The following is a 17130-nucleotide window of genomic DNA, read 5'->3' on the forward strand; positions in this document are numbered from 1 at the left end:
CACATTTATGATCCAATTCTGATGCTATATAGAACTTTTTCTCCATTCTTCTCTTCTTTTTAAATTTATTTTATTTTTAAAATCTTTGCAGGTTGAACCCAGAGGCTCTCTATCACTGAGCTTCATCCCTAGCCCTTTTTATTTTGAAACAGAGTCTCACTAAGTTGCTAAGGCTGACCTTGAGCTTGTGATCCTCCTGCCTCAGCCTCCTGAGTCGCTGGGATTATAGGCTTGCATCACTATGCCTGGCCACCTGTTATCTTCATAAGGAAATAGACATATAGAAAGAGGAGAGAGAGAGACAAATAGTCCCTTATGACAGTCTCTGTCACTTATGTGAGCCTTTGCATTTGCACAATGTATGTGAGGGTCCCTACATTGATTCTGGCTTCTTTGCTCATTGGGACTTAGTTGTAGTGGAAAATTGAAATATAGTACCAAAACAATGGCATATTAAGAAGAGCTTTGTACTGAAAACAGTGATTTCAAGGAAAATAAATAATAATGAAATTTTATTTTTAATTCAAAGGATGTTTAAAATTCACGGTAACAATTTAAAAATTAATCATTATCGAACTCAATATAATTGATTAAAAAGTTATTTTTCTCTAAGTAATCCCATTTTTTTTCCCTGCACTTCTTAACATTTGCCAAATTTCAAATGTTTTTTTTCTTTCTTTCAAATCTATAGATTTGTGGAAAGCATCTGAAAATCTTTACTCAGAACTTCAAGGAGCCCAAAACAGTCAGAATTAGTTATCAATGCATCTAAAATGTCAACATATTTTGTGATTTGGAATCTTGATTTGGGGGGCGTGATTTTTAGTATTTTATGTTTTAGAGTTTGCTTTCATATAGAATATTGGCTTGGAGATTTTCTGAACCAAATTCTTCAAGAGCAGAAAACATGTGACCAACCCAAGTTGCTTGCTTATTTCTCCAGGGGCTCAGCCTGTCCTCAGAAATACACACTGTGGTATTGAGCCTTCTGAAACCATGGACGTTTTGTGTACACCGGCTTACAGTTCACACTTACTCATGCAAAGGGCAGAAGATGTCATCTCTATTTGTAGAACAGAATGGCCTGTGAGCTAGTGGTATGGGTGGGGGCTGCAGGTAACTCTGCCTTCTTTATATACCAATGAGGGCAGAGTTCCTGCACACCTCCTTCGGTGGGCTGGGGGTGTCACATTTTGCAACCTGACTTTCTGCTACCTGTGGTTACTTTTCTAGCATAAAGCATGTTCTGAGGTGCAATGCACAGGGGGAAAGCAGGGATGAGAATAAAATCTTTCCTTTTAAAATTATCTGAGGATTACTCTATGAAGAAACCACCTGCTTCTACCCACCTATGATTAGAAAGCGTGACTTGCTCACATGTCCCCATTGCCCAGGACCCTATCTAAATGAGAATTCCAATGTCAAGTACAGCATGTGATTCTATTTGGTAAATGCTTTTTTTAAGCTTGAGAAGCAACCTAATAAAAGAGGGATAAAAACTCGTCTGGGAATGCACTGCTGAGATTGGACAAGCTAAGAGGGTCACCTGAACTCACTTCCTTCAAAAAGGAAATCTTGACATGGCAACAGCTTTGGTCCACCTCGCTTGGGTAGTGGGGGACTCTGCTACCAATATTTTTTTTTCATTCCTAGAACAATAATATCTCGTTTTCTGGGTCCTGAGCTTTCTAAACAAGATTTAGCTTTCAAGTTAAATAAGGTGTTGTCTGGGGAGGAGGGGAGATAATTTGATGGAGTTCTTGGAGAATGCCAGCTTGTCCTAGGCTATGGCTTTGCCTGCTTTGGTGGGACTTCTCCCAGTCCTTTGGATGAACATCCTCAAATACTACTGCCTTCTGTGTTGAACTAGTTTTTCCTTCCATTTCCAAAAAGAATGGAGAAAGGGTAAGAAAGAAATATCTTTGTAGACAAGAGAGAAATACACTGACCCCATTTCCAGTGGTTGATCTTCTCTCCAAGGAGGTAGATGCTGACACTCAAGAAGTAGCTGGAGGAGAAGAAGGCTGCGAGACCCAGGGGGCTGAGTTTTCCAAGCATGGGGTACACCCACCTACCAGTCTCAGAGTAGATCCACAGGACCCTGTAGGAAACAAGTGACAACCATTAGGACAACAGGCACAGACTAGCCATTTTCTCCCCAGCATCAGTGGAGAACTGGAGCCAGGCAGATGAAAAGCAGCCAGGAGAAACGTCTGTCCACAGATTCCCACAGCTCTTCAGAAGTGAGTCTTCTCTTGGTAAATTAACTTGATTTAACAAGACACCTTGTTTCATGGTGTGAGTGGGGTCTTTTCCTCCTAATCCATTAAAATCAAATCTTGGTGAAAGCATAAGGGAAACAAACTATTAGTCAAGGAGAGTTTGTGACTCTGTGAATAAATTATTCCTCTGCTGAGACTGACAGTTTGCTGAGACATGGGACCTCCTAAGATGGCATCTGCTTCTGGCTCTCACCAAAGAAGTGAAGAATTTTTTGTTTTTGTTTCTGTTTTGGTACCTAAGAGGAAGGAAGAGCTTTCCATTATCTCTCCAAGTCCTTTTGGGCTAGGAGGAACAGAGACAGAGAGAGAGAGAGCCTTATTGCTCTGATACAGTATGCCTGGGGTTTAATTGTTGGTTCCAATTTTAGCTCAAGGATACAATTATGGATAGAGTGTTAAGTAGGAATGTATGGATTTACCGGAAGGCCCAGATCTTGCTCACATGAGGATCCACTGTAAGTCATTTCCATAAGCCAAGAGAAGGAAAAGAAATGCTAGGAGAGAAGCCATGATATCCAAGTGAAGCCTAAGAATGTGGTTTGCTGGAAACGAACTGTACTGCAAGATGCCAAAGTCTGAAATAACTTAAAAATCAAATATGGGAAGATGTCGCATTAGTTACAGTTTGTAATTGGTTAAGAGTACAGAGTCTGGAACCAGGTTTCTGCCATCTATTAGCTATGTTACCTGCAGTAATTTATTCTACCTTTTCGGTGTAAAGTGGGGACCTGAACAGCACAGACCTTGTGAGACTGTTGTAAGAATTAGGGAGGTAACATGTCAGCTGCATGCCTGTGTTCTGTGTAAGCTATCACAACTGTTGGCAGGCTGTAATCATTTGACAGGAGTTCCCAGCTTCTATCTCCATAGAAGGATGACCCAGTGGGAATCTTCTCAGCAACTTTTCTTCGAGTCTGCTCATCTCTTGTAACAATTGAGATAAGCCAGGTTCTGCTTCAGAATCAGCATTCAAATGTGGCTATCCCGGATTGTCAAAGGAGTTCAGAGAGGAAAATGAAGTTCTGAGCACAATTAAACTTTCAGAAACTCAAGTGGGATCTCTGTCATTTCAAATTCTTTGTTTGTTCAAGGTCTCGTGAAAGAGACACAGGCTGACATTCAGGTCCAGGACTGGAGGGAGGCCAAGGAGGCAGTTGGGGTGTAAAACTCAATAACTCATCTTTGTGCATCAAAAGACACAATCAACAGTATGTAAAGGGTACCCATGGGGTGGGAAATAATATTTGTAAGTCATATGTCTAATAAGGGCTTATTATTCAGAAGTTATAAATAAGTCATATAACTCAACAATAAAACTTAAACAGCCCAATTAAAAACAGATGAAGGACTTAATAGTATTCTACAGAGGAGACATACAAATGGCTAACAAATCCATCCAGTGAGGCTCACCATGGCTAATAAGTGGGAAATTGCGAATTAAAACCACGACAAGATGTCACCTCACTCACCTGCATTAGGATAGTCACTATAAAAGACACAATAGTGAGGATGTGCAGAAATTGGATCCCTCTTGCCTTGTTGGTGAGAATGTAAAATGGTGCATCTGGTATGGAATACTATATATGCATTCCTCAAAAAAATTAAAATAGAATAATCATATGATCCTGCAATTTCACCTCTAGGTATATACCCAAGGCAGGGATTCCAAGAAATATGTGTGTATTCATTAGCAGCATTATTCACAGTGGCCAAGAGGTGGAAATGTCTCACACATTCATTGGTGGATGAATGGATAAATAAAATGTGGCCTACAGATCCACATTAAAACAAAAAAAATTCAAACACATACTAGGACATGGGTGAACCTCGAAGACATTACGCTAAGTGAAATAAGCCAAACAAAGGACACCCGCTGTATACTTTCATTAACGTGAAATGTAACAGTGTCAAGTGCTCAGAGTCAGAGGGTGAAATGGCGATGGCAAGGCATTGGGGCTGTGGTACGCGGGCTTCAGAGTTTAAGTTTGGGAAGAACAAAAAGTACTGGATGGATGACGGTGACAGAAAGCCACTGACCTGCACACTTCGAAGTGGTAAAAATGGTAAGTGTTCTGCTATGTGTACTTTATTACAATTTTAGAGATTGAAGGAGGTGTTGATCTTTGGACTCTGTAAGTGTAGGTTTGGTCCATGGTCCCTGGTCCTGGTCCTATTTACATTGCTTTGTTTTCCCAGGTCTATTTTGATGCTCCTCCCACAGCAATGTTGAGATGACTACAGAAAAAAAAAATTCTTGCCATTATCACAGCCATAGGAATTCCAGAGGCTGGGCACCCAGGGATGCATGCGGAAGACTCTCCACAATGCTCCATGCTGCTGGCTGCTTCTCACAACAGGGCAGAGAACGTACCAGAGGCAGAAAATAAATATCCCCAAGTCGACCGGGCTTCAGTAAGGAGATGCGAGAACACTCCAAACAGATTGTATTAATTAGTTCATATGGTTTATTTTGTTTACCTGAAATCAAGGCTTTCGGATTCCCATGCACATTTACATAAGAGAGTCTACAAATAAGGACAACCCCCTGGAGGCCTGGAAAGTTTCTGTTTACTTCAATTTTTGTTTCCTTCAGCATAAGACTCATAGAGGTTCAAAGATGAGTGAAAGAATTGTGAGTTTTCATGGAGAAAGTGCTAGGTGTGTTGGCCGATGGTGGGAAAGTAATGGAAATAGAAATAGGGAGGAGGGAGAGGAGGCTGGCGAAGAGCCCTCAGCAGGGAGCACCAGGGAGGAGAGCCACAACGTCAGGGGTATCGCTGGACATGAGAGGGGGGACAGAAAGAAAGGAGGGGAGCAGGGATGGGCGAGCAGGCAGGAACAGAGGGGTGGAGGAGGAAGGGAACCTCTCCCTCACAGGTCCTGCCTTTCAATGACAGCTCTCTGCTCACTCTTGCCCCCACGTCTGATCCCATGAAACTCTATCCACAGGTTCCTCCAGTACGTCTTTCATGACCTTGGTCCAGGGCCCTTCGTCTAGCCTGTGACTCTGTCCTTTTCTCCCAGTTGGTCTTCTTGTGCCCTTCCCTTCGCTTTCCACCCTTCAAGTCACCAGGAACCAGGCATCGTTCTAGAGGTGACCCTGTCCATGACACCCCCAGCTTTCAGTAGCCATCCGTTGCATCCAGAAAATTCCAAGACTCTTCACCTGACCTACTTGGCTCCCCTGCCACCATCCTGCCCAAAACCCTTCTGGGTTTTGAATGAAGCAGTTTCTGGGTCTTGTCCCCCGGGATCAACTCCACTGCAACATCTCCAGTGAGTCTGTCTCCCAGACACACTTCTTTTTCTTTGCCAAGTTCAGTCTTACACTTCAAATCTCATCTTGAAAGTCACTTCTCTAGAAAGGTCTCCTGGAAACCCAACCTCCATTCAGGTGGGTTCTTGTGCCATGTGTTCCCCTACCATGGAACTTACCAATGTTGCTGGTTTATTTTCCTTCCCAGTCTGAAAACTGCATGGATAGGGATGGTTTCTGCCATGCACATCAGTTTCCCAAGTACCCAGGACCAGCTGGGTCTTTCTGCCTTTAAGTGATGGCTGTCCGGGTGGTTCTGGTAGGAATCATGGCACTCTGTGAATGTTGTTCACCACAGTTATGGTAGTCAGCTCTCAGCTTCCTGAACCTCAAGACAACTGTAGCCTTTGAAACTTGGGAAATGTTCCCACTAGCCTTCCAAGTTTGGGTTTCACTTAATTAATACTTTGAAGAGGCCAATATGCTGCCCCTCCATCGTCATAGAACAATGTTTTATATCCTTCTAGAACTATCTGCCATAGGAATCTTTGGGTGCCAGGCTGGCTGGTCACAAATAATGTCATAGAGTTTCCTCATTCTAGATCTCATAGCATCAACATGGTGACAGTGGAATTCAGATCTTCTCTCTTATTAGTAAGGAAGCAGTGGCAGTCTGTGGTTAGAGATAAATAGATAAGGAAGTTCTGTGGGCTTTCGGCATATCGTTCTTGAAGTCTTAACCTTCATATCACATCTTTCTCACCCAGCAGAACAAATCACATTAAAGGAGTGAAGATGCTATAATTTGTTCCCCTAAATTCATGCAGAAGTTTAATCTCCAAAGTCTTATGTTATCAAGTTTTCACCCTTGTGAGTGGGAACTTAATCTGACTGTGGTGTTTAGGAACAGGACCTTTGGGAAGTGGTTAGATTAGGCTAGGTCATTGGGGTGGAGCCCCCATGATTGAATTCTGGTGGCTTAATAAGGAGAGGAAGAGAACACAAAGACACAGAGGTATACATTTGCTCCTGCCATGAAGTAATGCAGCCAATGGGGGCCCTTGCCTAACCCGTGCATACTGTTTAGATTTCAGCTTCCAAAACTGTTAATTAAATAAACCTCTTTTCTTCACTAAATAGTTAACACCTGATATTTTATTATAGTAATGAAAAGCTGACTGATATAGGAGAGAAACTTCAAAGCGAGAATGGTAGACAGATAGTTCATCTGGATTTTGACAATATGAGCAATGAGGAGAGTTGTTGGAGTGGCAACCCTGGCATGGAGATGCAAAACCCTTGCCCAATCCCTCCCTGACATACCTCTCCCATTGAGAAGCTTCCTTCCTGCTTAGGGACAGTGGAGTTCTTGTCCAGTCCTGGTTTTCTACCACCTGATGATCTGATCATTCTCTGCCACCTTGGCCAGCCTCTGGGATTAAGCTACATAATACCTTGGCTGAGTTTGACTTGCACAGTATGATTTTACTTCACGTTGCTCCCACCTCGTCAGTCCAATCCACTTCAAGTGCAACTGTCAAGATTGACTATTTAAGGCATAATTCTCTGTCCAAGTCATTAATACCCCACAGAAACAATCAACAGCAACAATAAACTCTTCCTCTGTCTACGTAGATAGTCCCCGACTTGCAATGGTTCAACTTTACTTTTTTTTTTTAGTACTGGGATGGAATCCAGGGACACTTAACCAATGAGCCACATCCGCACTCCTTTTTTTAAAAAATATGATTTTTTAGTTGTAGATGGACACAATGACTTTGTTATTTATTTATCGTCATGTGGTGCTGAGGCTTGAACCCAGTGCCTCACGTATGCTAGGCAAGTACTCTATACAACCCCAACACCCCACCCCTTTTATTTATTTATTTTTTATTTAGAGATAGGGTCTTGCTAAGTTGATTAGGGTCTCACTACATTGCTGAGGTTGGCTTCAAACTTTTGATCCTCCTTCCTCAGCCTCCCCAGTCACTGGAATAGCAGGTATGCACCACTGCACCCAGCCCAACTTCACAATAATGGGAAAGCGGTAGGCACTCCATAGAAACAGTGCTTGGAATTTTGAATTTGACTCTTTTCCCAGGATTGGAGGTACAGTCCAATCCTCTCCCAATGTTGGGCAGTGAGCTCCAGCTCCCAGTCTGTCACATGACCACCAGGGGAACACCAGTACTCCAGAGTGACATTAAGGTAGATTCAATGAATTTTCCATTAAGGACTGTTTCAACTTACAAAAGACTTATTGGTACAAATGCCCATCATGGACTAAAGAGTGTGCACACATCTCCTCTGGTTTGCATCCACAGTCCCCAGGAGTGGGCAGTTCCGGGGCTGTTTCCTACTAATCTCATTCACTCTCAGGTCCAGCTGAAGAGAAGTACTGACCTTTGCTTCCATGTGCTCTGTGCTCTCTTGACCTTGGAATTGAGCTCCTGTGGTTCACTTTTTCAGACTTATTGCAGCTCTGACCCTGCTAGTCCTTCCCACAGTGCTCAGCCAGATGTCCCCTCATCCTCCCCTGAGTTCCTGTGGCTCCTTGTATTTTTTAATGACATTTCATTACTTTCCAGCTTATGCTCTTATAATACGTATGCATAGCTCATTTCCATTTATTAAGTATAAACCCCATGCAGCCTGAGGCTTGGCTTATATGACTTTGCTGTTCCCAGCGCGACCAGTGCTGTGTTAGGGGAAATATTTGTTCAATCAAAGAAGAAATAAAAACCAGAAGAAGGAACATTTCTATTTTTCCTGCTCCTCACCACTGCCTCACAGAGAGCTAGGTGAGGTGTTTTGGGGTGAGAGAGCAGGAAGGAGTGAGCAGCTACCACACTTGGAGGTGACTAATGCTTTCCAAAGGAAGTGAAAGATTTGTAGTCATTACTACTTTGCAAAGCTTTATTTTCCCACTTCGGGGCCAGCCCTCCGATTTTGCAATCTGAAAAATAACAAAAAGCAAGCAGTCCATGGATGGCAGTCCCCACGGTCTCGGGGGCTATTTTTAGGTCATTGTAACATGGTTTCGGCAGTGAAATGCTTCTCCAGCTCAGTGACGGCAGTTTTTCTCTGACTCATGTTTGGTTCTCACGCTCCCTGGGCCAGAGCCCATGTCTTCACCTCATTCCTGCCTTGCTATTTCCCCCACTTGGCCACCCAATTGGCACACCTAACTGCTGGCCCATCACACTTCCAGCGGCATCTCCGGGGGTATCCTCAGTGTGGGGGACCTGCTGTGGCCACCTGGGGCCACGAGGCCCAGCATGATGTGAAAGGGCAAAAAAGATGGCAGGCAAAAAAGAGTCAAAGGTCCCCTCGCCAGAGAATAGACAGAGATCGGGAAGTTTCCACCAATGGAACAGCATAAAATGCCCCTTAATAAACTGATTTGATTTGCTCTAGCAAAAATGAAGCTGGACGTACCAAGTGCTGATTTAGTACTTCTCAAGTGATAGCAAGGACTAAATCATGGCAGCTCCCTGCATGGGGCCACCCTGCCGGCCCCAGGGCTCCATCCCTTCCCATCGCTGGCTCCTTTACTGTGACTATAGTGTCCTGTCCAAGCACAGAATCAGAGACAAAAGCATCAAGAATGATTTCTAGACTGCAGAGACTGGGGCGACTGTTCTGGCTGCCCACATATCCAGCACGTAGTGGGGTGTTTTGCACATGTTGGGAGTTGAACAGACGCCTGGCCCTGTGAATACTCGGGTGCAGAACCGAGATTGGAAAGAGCAGACCATGGTTTAAGTTGGCTTAAGCTTCACTCCTCCCCCACCTCTGCCATGTGACCTTGGACACATTGTGTAACCCATTGGAGCTCCCGTTTTTCAATGCCAGGTGTATTAGTCAGCTTTATGTTGCTGTGACCAAAATACCTGACAAGAACAACTTAGAGGAGAGAAAGTCATTCTGGCTCACAGTTCCAGAGGTTGAGCCCATGATTTGCTGAGTCCATTGGTCTGGGCCCAGAGTGAGGCAGATCATGGTGGCGTGTGGTAGTGGAGGAAGGCTGCCCCCCTCATGGTGGCCAGGAAGCAGAGGGGAGAGAAGGGACCCCAGGGAAGACGCACCCTTCAGCCATGCCCCAGCCTACAGTGATCACCTAGCCTGTCCATTCGAACTGAGCTGGACCATTTAAGGCACCACTCGCACAATCCAACCATTGTTCCTCTGAACATTTCTGCATTAACACAGGAGCTTTTAAGGGACACCTCATATCCAAACCACGACACCAGGAATCTCTAAGTCACCTGCTGCCATTCACGCTCTCTGCTTTTATTTGTGGGTTGGTCAATAGCGTCCTCAGTTACTAACATCAGCCCTCCTGGAATTCCACAAATGCCAACATCTTATCTACTTACTGCTCTTCAGCCCGCTTTCCACTCTTCAGCCAGAATCCTCTAACTGTATTTCTTATGTGAACCACAAAATTTCACTTCTCTGCCTGATAGTTTAAAAGTCCAAATCCACTGATGTGATTCATGACCCAGCGGTTCCCTGTCCCCCAACTCAGCTACACCCCCTGCTCCCTGTGGCCCTACAGGGCTGCTCTTCCCTCTGCTTCAAGGTATTTCCAGGATCTCTATGACCCATTCCTATTCTCTCTTGAGTCTCAGTTGGCACAAGTGTTCCCTTTAGAAAACACTTCCTGAGCCTCCCTGTGTGCCAGGGCTGGTCGGGTCTCACCACCCTGCCTTCTCACTCCTCTTTCCAAGACAGTCCCTAAACATAGCAGACCACTTGTGCCTGGCTATATCCCAGGCGCCTTCACCCAACACCGACAAATAACTGCATGGACGTCGGAAGGGCTCACACATCCTCCCACCGCATCCTTGTCCCCACACTCCCCATCCCCCGCACGGTAGGAACTTGTGCCCAGGTACTGACAAGCCAAGACTTGCAGACCACTGCTTCTCATTGTCAAAGCCACTACAATAGGTGCTCCTTAGGCCTCCAAGAGGAAAAGAAAAACAAGTGTTGGATCCATGAGTCGATGATCAACTTTCAAGTACTTAGGTAGAAAATGTTATTGTGCTAAAGGTGCTAACTTGAAACTCCCAGAATTACACTTGGTCAAAAAAAAGTTGAAGTCCACAAAAAACAGAATGTCCAAACACGCTTTCCACTCTGATTCTCTTCAACGCATACGCTAGAGAGAAATATCTTTATGTGCACATGCTCTTAACCTCAGTCCAGGTCCCCTCTCTGTATAAGAATGGATTCCATTGCGTTAAGTCACATATGACAACAGTAAGGCATATGTCCCACCACGGTCCCATCTTATGCTACTGTGAGACATTGCTTTCTGATCACACAAGTTTTTCTCCGCAGAATCCCTGAACACAAGGCTGGTCTTCAGTGTGAGCCCTGTTCTCTAGAAGTGTCCTTTGTTAAATGCAAAGGCTCCAGAGGCTGAAAACTATGTAGAACACTGGAATCTTGAGGCAGATTTCTTTAGCAAGTGCTTTCATTAAGATAAATAAACAAGAAAGACTTTGGGCACCCAGAAAGAGAGGGCCATGGAAAGTGGACAGATTCCATGAAAGGACAGGAGTGTTAGGGAGAACCAGCACCTGAGTTATGAGCACCAAGCTTATTTGCTGTAAAGCAAACTCTGCAGAAATCCATGAAGTAGGCGCTCCCTATGGAGCCCATGTTGTTTGGAATATGCTCTCTCTCTTCCTCTGTCTCCTTCTCTCCCAGCTTCCATCCCTGACAGAGCACTGCACCGAATTAGCTCACCCCCTGGATAGGGATTGGGGGTTCGCCAGATGGCCATGCAGGAACAGCTTATGGAGCCTGGAGAGGACCACTATCATCCTAATCCACAGGTCTTGTGCTTGGAGTGGTCCTTCCCTAGGAGCAAAGCTTGCAGCTGGAGGGAAGGCTAGAGAGTGGAGAGAGCTTCCTGTCACTCGTGGAAGTCAGGTGCAGTCCCTGACTGCAGACCAGGGGCAGCGTTTTGAATGTCAGCGTTGCCGGGGCTGAATGATGAGATCCAGGCCAGCTACTTGATTCTCCCCAGCCTCCGTGAGGCCACTCTGCAAGACCTAGGCAATCTCCCAAGGCCCTCAAAAGGTGCTCCAGTAGCAGACGTGGATGCAAATAAGCCCACGATGACACAAGGCCATAGGAAGGGCCAAAACACACTCCACCTGTCAAACACCTTTTTAGGTTGAATGTGTTTCAAGGCCTCAGATCATCAGCCTCTCAAATATTCTAATTCCAAATGGAATCAAAGATCAACAATTTCTTGGGAGAGCAACATGTGTCACTTTGCAAAGACAAATTTCTTGTGAGGGGATGAAAGGAAGTTGTGACTTGCCGCGCGCACGTGTGTGTGTGTGTTCACACCTGTATATGAGCATGCCAGAAATGTTGAAATCAAACAACAAGAGTTCTTCTTACCTGGAAGTTTAAACATGGTTAAACCCCCTTTCAACCAACCTAAAGGCTCTGACAGAATGGTACGACTTTGTGGAATATTCCAGAAGGTCCTGAGCAAGCTTAAGCTGACTTTCTCTGTGCAGTTCTTACCTGCTAGTGTAAGCAAGAGTCCCAGCAGCCAACAACATGATTCCTGTCTTCTTCGATGGATAGTGGTGTGGCCTGAGGATGACTTCAAGCAGCGTGAAGGGCAATATGAAGGTGTGCTGGAGGAGAAAAGATGGCAGGTCATGAGGGTGTCGTGGCTGTCTAAGTACCCGTGATTCTCCCCCCCTCCTCTCCAATCTACCTGTTTGCACAGTGCAGGCTGGACTTTCCACTGCTGGTTTAGATCTCACTCCTTGGTTGCCCAAGGTCCTACAGTGTCTCCCTATGTGCTACCATATTGGTCTAAACTCCCACCTGGCTACCAAGGCTCTTCATAATGTGTCATCAACCCTAATGGTCCTACTCACTGCCCACTGCCACCCTCTCCTAACACACACATATGCACACACACACACACATGCCTACTTACATACACACACACGTGTGTGCACACACATGCACATACCTACACATGAAAACAGAAGCATACACACACACATTCTTTCAAATACACAACAAACATGCTCGCTCTCTCTCTCTCTCTCTCTCACACACACATACACACACACACACACATTCAACCTCCACCAGAACAAGGCCCTCATTCCCCATTGTACTCAGCCTGCTGCTTCCAATTCCCGCAGCTGTGCTCTCCAGCAGGACTGGGCTCAGTCACGCGGTGCTACATGCAGTAGGGACACAGAGGGGTAGGAGTGTTCCCTGTCCCCAGAACTCATGGATCTGCACTCCGAGTGCCAGACTGCGCGAAGCAGGACAGGATGGCAGCGGAACTGAGTGCCTCCTCTCGCTGCGTGGACCTTGTCTTCTCCCTCTGTTTTTGGATCCTCTGTGTTCCTCGCAGCCGGTGCAGTCTCCCAGGATGCCACCTCTAACTGCTCCTCATGTTCGCTCCTCTCTCTTAGTTCTTCTGCCATCATATCCTGTGCTGAGCGGTCTGGCACTTGGGGTGCAGATCCATAAACTGTGGGGACAGGGAACAATTCGACCCCTGTGTCCCCATTGCACGTAACACCACGTGACTGAGCTTAGTCCTGCGGAGGACACGAGGTGCTGTGGGTGTGCATACGCCTTCCTGGGGAACCCTCCACCCCCCCCTTCCCTGCATCACCCCTCCCTATGACCATCTGTTTTCTCACATCTTACAAAGCCCTAAAACAAGACTTGTAAAAGTGACATAAGCCTGAGATCCACCTTAGGAATGGGGGTGCTTGTGGATGGGGAGACATCTGGGGCGTGCCCCTTCTTGGCTTTGGAAGCCGATCTGGGGTCACTGGAGTCATTGCAATGTTCTTTCATTTATTGGAAACGTGCACGAAGCTCTTCTGGCCACATTCTCTACTTACTGCCAATTTCCAAATCAAGTTAGACTTTTCTGTTTCTTAGAGTTGCAGTTATGATTTCGCCTTCATTCCTGCACCCCACTATCTGCAGCCTTGGCAGCTGCTTGCACCAAAGCCTCTGTTTTCCAGCTCCATTCCACTCCTGATCCTGAGCCCCCAGGTAGCTGGCAGTATCTCAGCAGTTCTCAGAGCTTTGAATGTCACCGTGCTCCTACTCCACGTGTTTGGAACAACGGTCCTCAGCTCCAGGCACTCTTTACCGTCAGTCCCATGAACCTGGTGCTCAGGAGGCATTCCCAAGGCATAACAGGTTCTTCCCAGTCCAGCCACGCTAGCAGGATCATCAAGAAGACCCTCTGATGATAAGAAATGTGACAAGTTTTGGTGGGAAAGGGGTGGGGTAAGATTCTTAGGGGTAGAGATTCTTAGGGGGGGGCCATCACTGGTTTACTGGAGTGCCCCAACCAAGGCCACAGGGAGACACGGAACAACTGGATCCCACATTTTAGTAATGAATCCCGGTGGGACAGCATTGCCGACAAATCATGGCTGTGCTGCCTGAGGTTAGTCCCGAACACGCTGACCGTTGTATGTGCAGGTACGATGATGTCCAGGTCCACTCCCACCTTCTTTGGTTTGCTTTTAGGCTACTGCTTATCTGGGACCTCCTTCAACAAAGGAGCCCCTGTGAGGACACAGGCTTCCAAACCTAACCTTGGGCTAGTTACTAAATACCTCAACCTTTAGCTTCATTATGCTGCTATGAGGACTGAGGCACATTCGTGCAAAGGGCTTAGTCCTCAGTCCTTGAGTCTCCATTGACATTTGCAGGTGTTGTCACTATTATCAGTGTGACTGTCATCCTGCATCTCACTGGTTGACCCGGGCAGGGCTAGACCAATGGTCTGGGATAATGTCAGTCCAGGTGCCTGGATGTCCTCTGGCCTCTGGTTTGCAAGAAGCTGACACGTGCACCACACTGTCCTCCTGGGCTGTCCTGGGGACTCCCTCCCACAGGGGTTGAGGACACTTCAGGACTGATTTCCATGCTCTCTTTATCCAGACGCCACCTCAAAAGGCGAGAGCCAGCACTGTCTGCCCAGCACAGCCCTCTGCTTTTCTGCCTGCATTCACTCTGCTGCAGCCAGAAGGAAGCTACTTCTATTAAGAGCCATTAACAGGCCCATTATGCTGACCACTGATCTGACAGATTTTATTAACCTCACCCACAATCAGCAGCTCCCTGTTCTCGACATTAATGATCATCTGGAACAGGATTCCTGTGGAATAATGTAGCGTGTTTGTTTTAGGAGCAAATGAGTCTGTGGTGATTAATGCTTTTACAATAAACAACTTGGAAATGCATGGCTGGTCACCTCTTCAAGGAGTCTGCCCTTTGCATGTGACATTCAATTGGATTTCCAAATGAATTCCCCCTGATGCTTCTGGGAAATGTACTTCAGTGATGTCATTAAGTGGTAGGCCATAGGTGGTGGCTTCGTACTAGCTGGAAGGTCTTTAGAAGAACCACATTTTCTGGTGGGGGCAGGGTGGGCCTGGGAGACAAGGAAGACCACATTCTGTGAGCTTCCTAAATACCGAGCTGCTGGGAGGTGCCAAAAATGACTAAATGAACCTCCCAGAATTCCAAATGTACTGGAATTTCCACCACACATTGACATTGATTACATAACCCTTGTCAGATAGCATATAGATTCCAAAAGGGAAGGAAAAAAAAAAAATCAGTAAGAGAAAAATCAAATATGCTTTCTGCTTCCAAAAAATCTAATAATTAGGCTGGGATTGACACAAATTAGAACGCTGCCAAAAATTACTGAAAACAGTGACTCACTCTGTATTTCAATTAACAGTTTCTCAGTTTCCCTTATAAACAGTGAAACTGACAAAAATTAATTATCTCAGAGGGGATAAAATATTTCCTTCCAAAGTAAACAAAGCACCAGGGGCTGAAACAATAGCACATATAAACAGAGGGATGCAGTGAAGTTATCTTTCCTGCCAATAGAGTCCTGCTTAGGGAGACTTCGCTGTAAGTGTCTCCTTGCAAATGCATTGGTCAAAGGACAGTATTGTTCCTTCCCCATTCTTTACTCTGCCATTGTCCCTTCCCCTCCAAACCTCTGTATAATTTCCTCTTCAATCTCAATATCTTGGAGACAGAAGTAGAAGCATTGATTTGAGTATTAGTAAAATAATTGCTCTTGAGATTCTCTGGTGGCAAAATAGCCTTAGAGATCATTACTAAAATTCACCAGCCCATAAAACATTCTTAAAAGCTTGCATGAGTGGCAACTTGGAAAGTAATGATAGTGATTTAAGAACTTGTTTCTCCTCAGCCCCTACCAGGAGATAAGTAGCTTTTATAACATTTCCCCACATCTGAGGCTAAACTTGGAGTGGATGCATTTGGTCTGATTCTCAAGCCTTTGTCACTGAGATCATCTGTGGAGCCACAGTCATGGAGACTCCAAAGACTGGATTCATAAAGATGGTGGGTCACACTCCTAAGAGCACTAAAGTTCCTCCAGTGAAAGAAATTCCAGAAGCTGACACATTTTACAAATTACATGATAACATCAAAAATATGGTCTCTGCTTCCTTCCTGTTGCATTTTGCCCACCAAGCTTGCTGTCATGTCAAGTTGAATGCAATTACCTCTCAGGCCAGTCATCAAGGGATTCCTTCAATGCCCTGCCATGATTCTGCCCCCTTCCTATGTGTCTCACTTAATATTGTCCATTTCCTTTGTGTCTCACATAATATTGTCCACTTCCTATGTGCCTCATAATACTGCCCACTTCCTATGTGCCTCAATGTTCTTGTCCTTCCCTCTGTTCGGGCAACATGTGGGTTTGAGAATTAGTTCCCGATGTTGGCTTTTCCCCCATGAGGTCCTTTCCTCCAAGTCTCTTAAGATAACACCTTTGAATTGTTCATGGTACAGACAGATACTTTTAATGAAGTTTTAAAGTACTGACAAGATCTCATCTGGGCACACAAGAAGATGATTTGGGGGCTTATAATATATTAGATGTATCTTTGTTTTTAAAAATAGCCGCCCTCATAAAATCTCTGCAGGGACAAACATATCATCAAAACGTCAATTACAGTTTAAAACATAAAGAAAACAGACATGGAAATGGAGGCAATGCAAATCTTGATAGAATGTGTTATACCCAGGCCTCTGCTGGGAGTGTCCTGTATACTTGAAAATTACATGCAATAAACACTTGGAGTAATAGTTGCTTCTTAAATTCTAGCAAGGTCAGCCAGTCCTGCTTTTGCCACTAACATCTATTTGCAGCTTAAAGTCTCTCCCTCCCTCTGTCTCCCCCACTACACTTTCTGCCTCTAACTCCCTACAGGACAATGACGACAAAGGTCTGAGACATACATCCAGAAATATTTTATATTCAAAAGCAGAAACCATCCATATTCTCTATGTTCCTTGTTAAAGGCACAATTTCTATTCATATGAATCTCAAATAGGGAAATTTTGAAATGTACGCATGGGCCATAAAGCTTATATTTCCAGGGAGCTTAAAAAAAACAAAAAAATCTTCCACCTTTACTACCTTCAGAAGTGTTTTTCAGTCTTAAGTTTTCAGATAACTGAATTTGCAAACAATTTCTTTTTTGCTTTCTAGGAACTCACTGG

General features: G+C 45.1%; 1 protein-coding gene across 4 annotated transcripts in view; it reads right to left on the reverse strand.

Moving 5' to 3' along the window:
- The window catches only part of ADTRP (androgen dependent TFPI regulating protein), an 89987-nt gene that overhangs the window by 14286 nt on the left and 58571 nt on the right, over positions 1-17130 (reverse strand). For all 4 annotated transcript variants that reach the window (XM_079147913.1, XM_079147912.1, XM_079147911.1 and 1 more), the window contains exons 5-6: positions 12094-12209; positions 1950-2101 (exon numbers count right to left, since the gene is read on the reverse strand). In XM_079147913.1, coding sequence (XP_079004039.1) covers positions 1950-2101; positions 12094-12209 — 268 coding nt within the window. The remainder of the gene's footprint in view (positions 1-1949; positions 2102-12093; positions 12210-17130) is intronic.

Source organism: Sciurus vulgaris (genome assembly GCF_902686455.1).
Source record: "Sciurus vulgaris genome assembly, chromosome: 7".
NCBI lineage: Eukaryota > Metazoa > Chordata > Mammalia > Rodentia > Sciuridae > Sciurus > Sciurus vulgaris.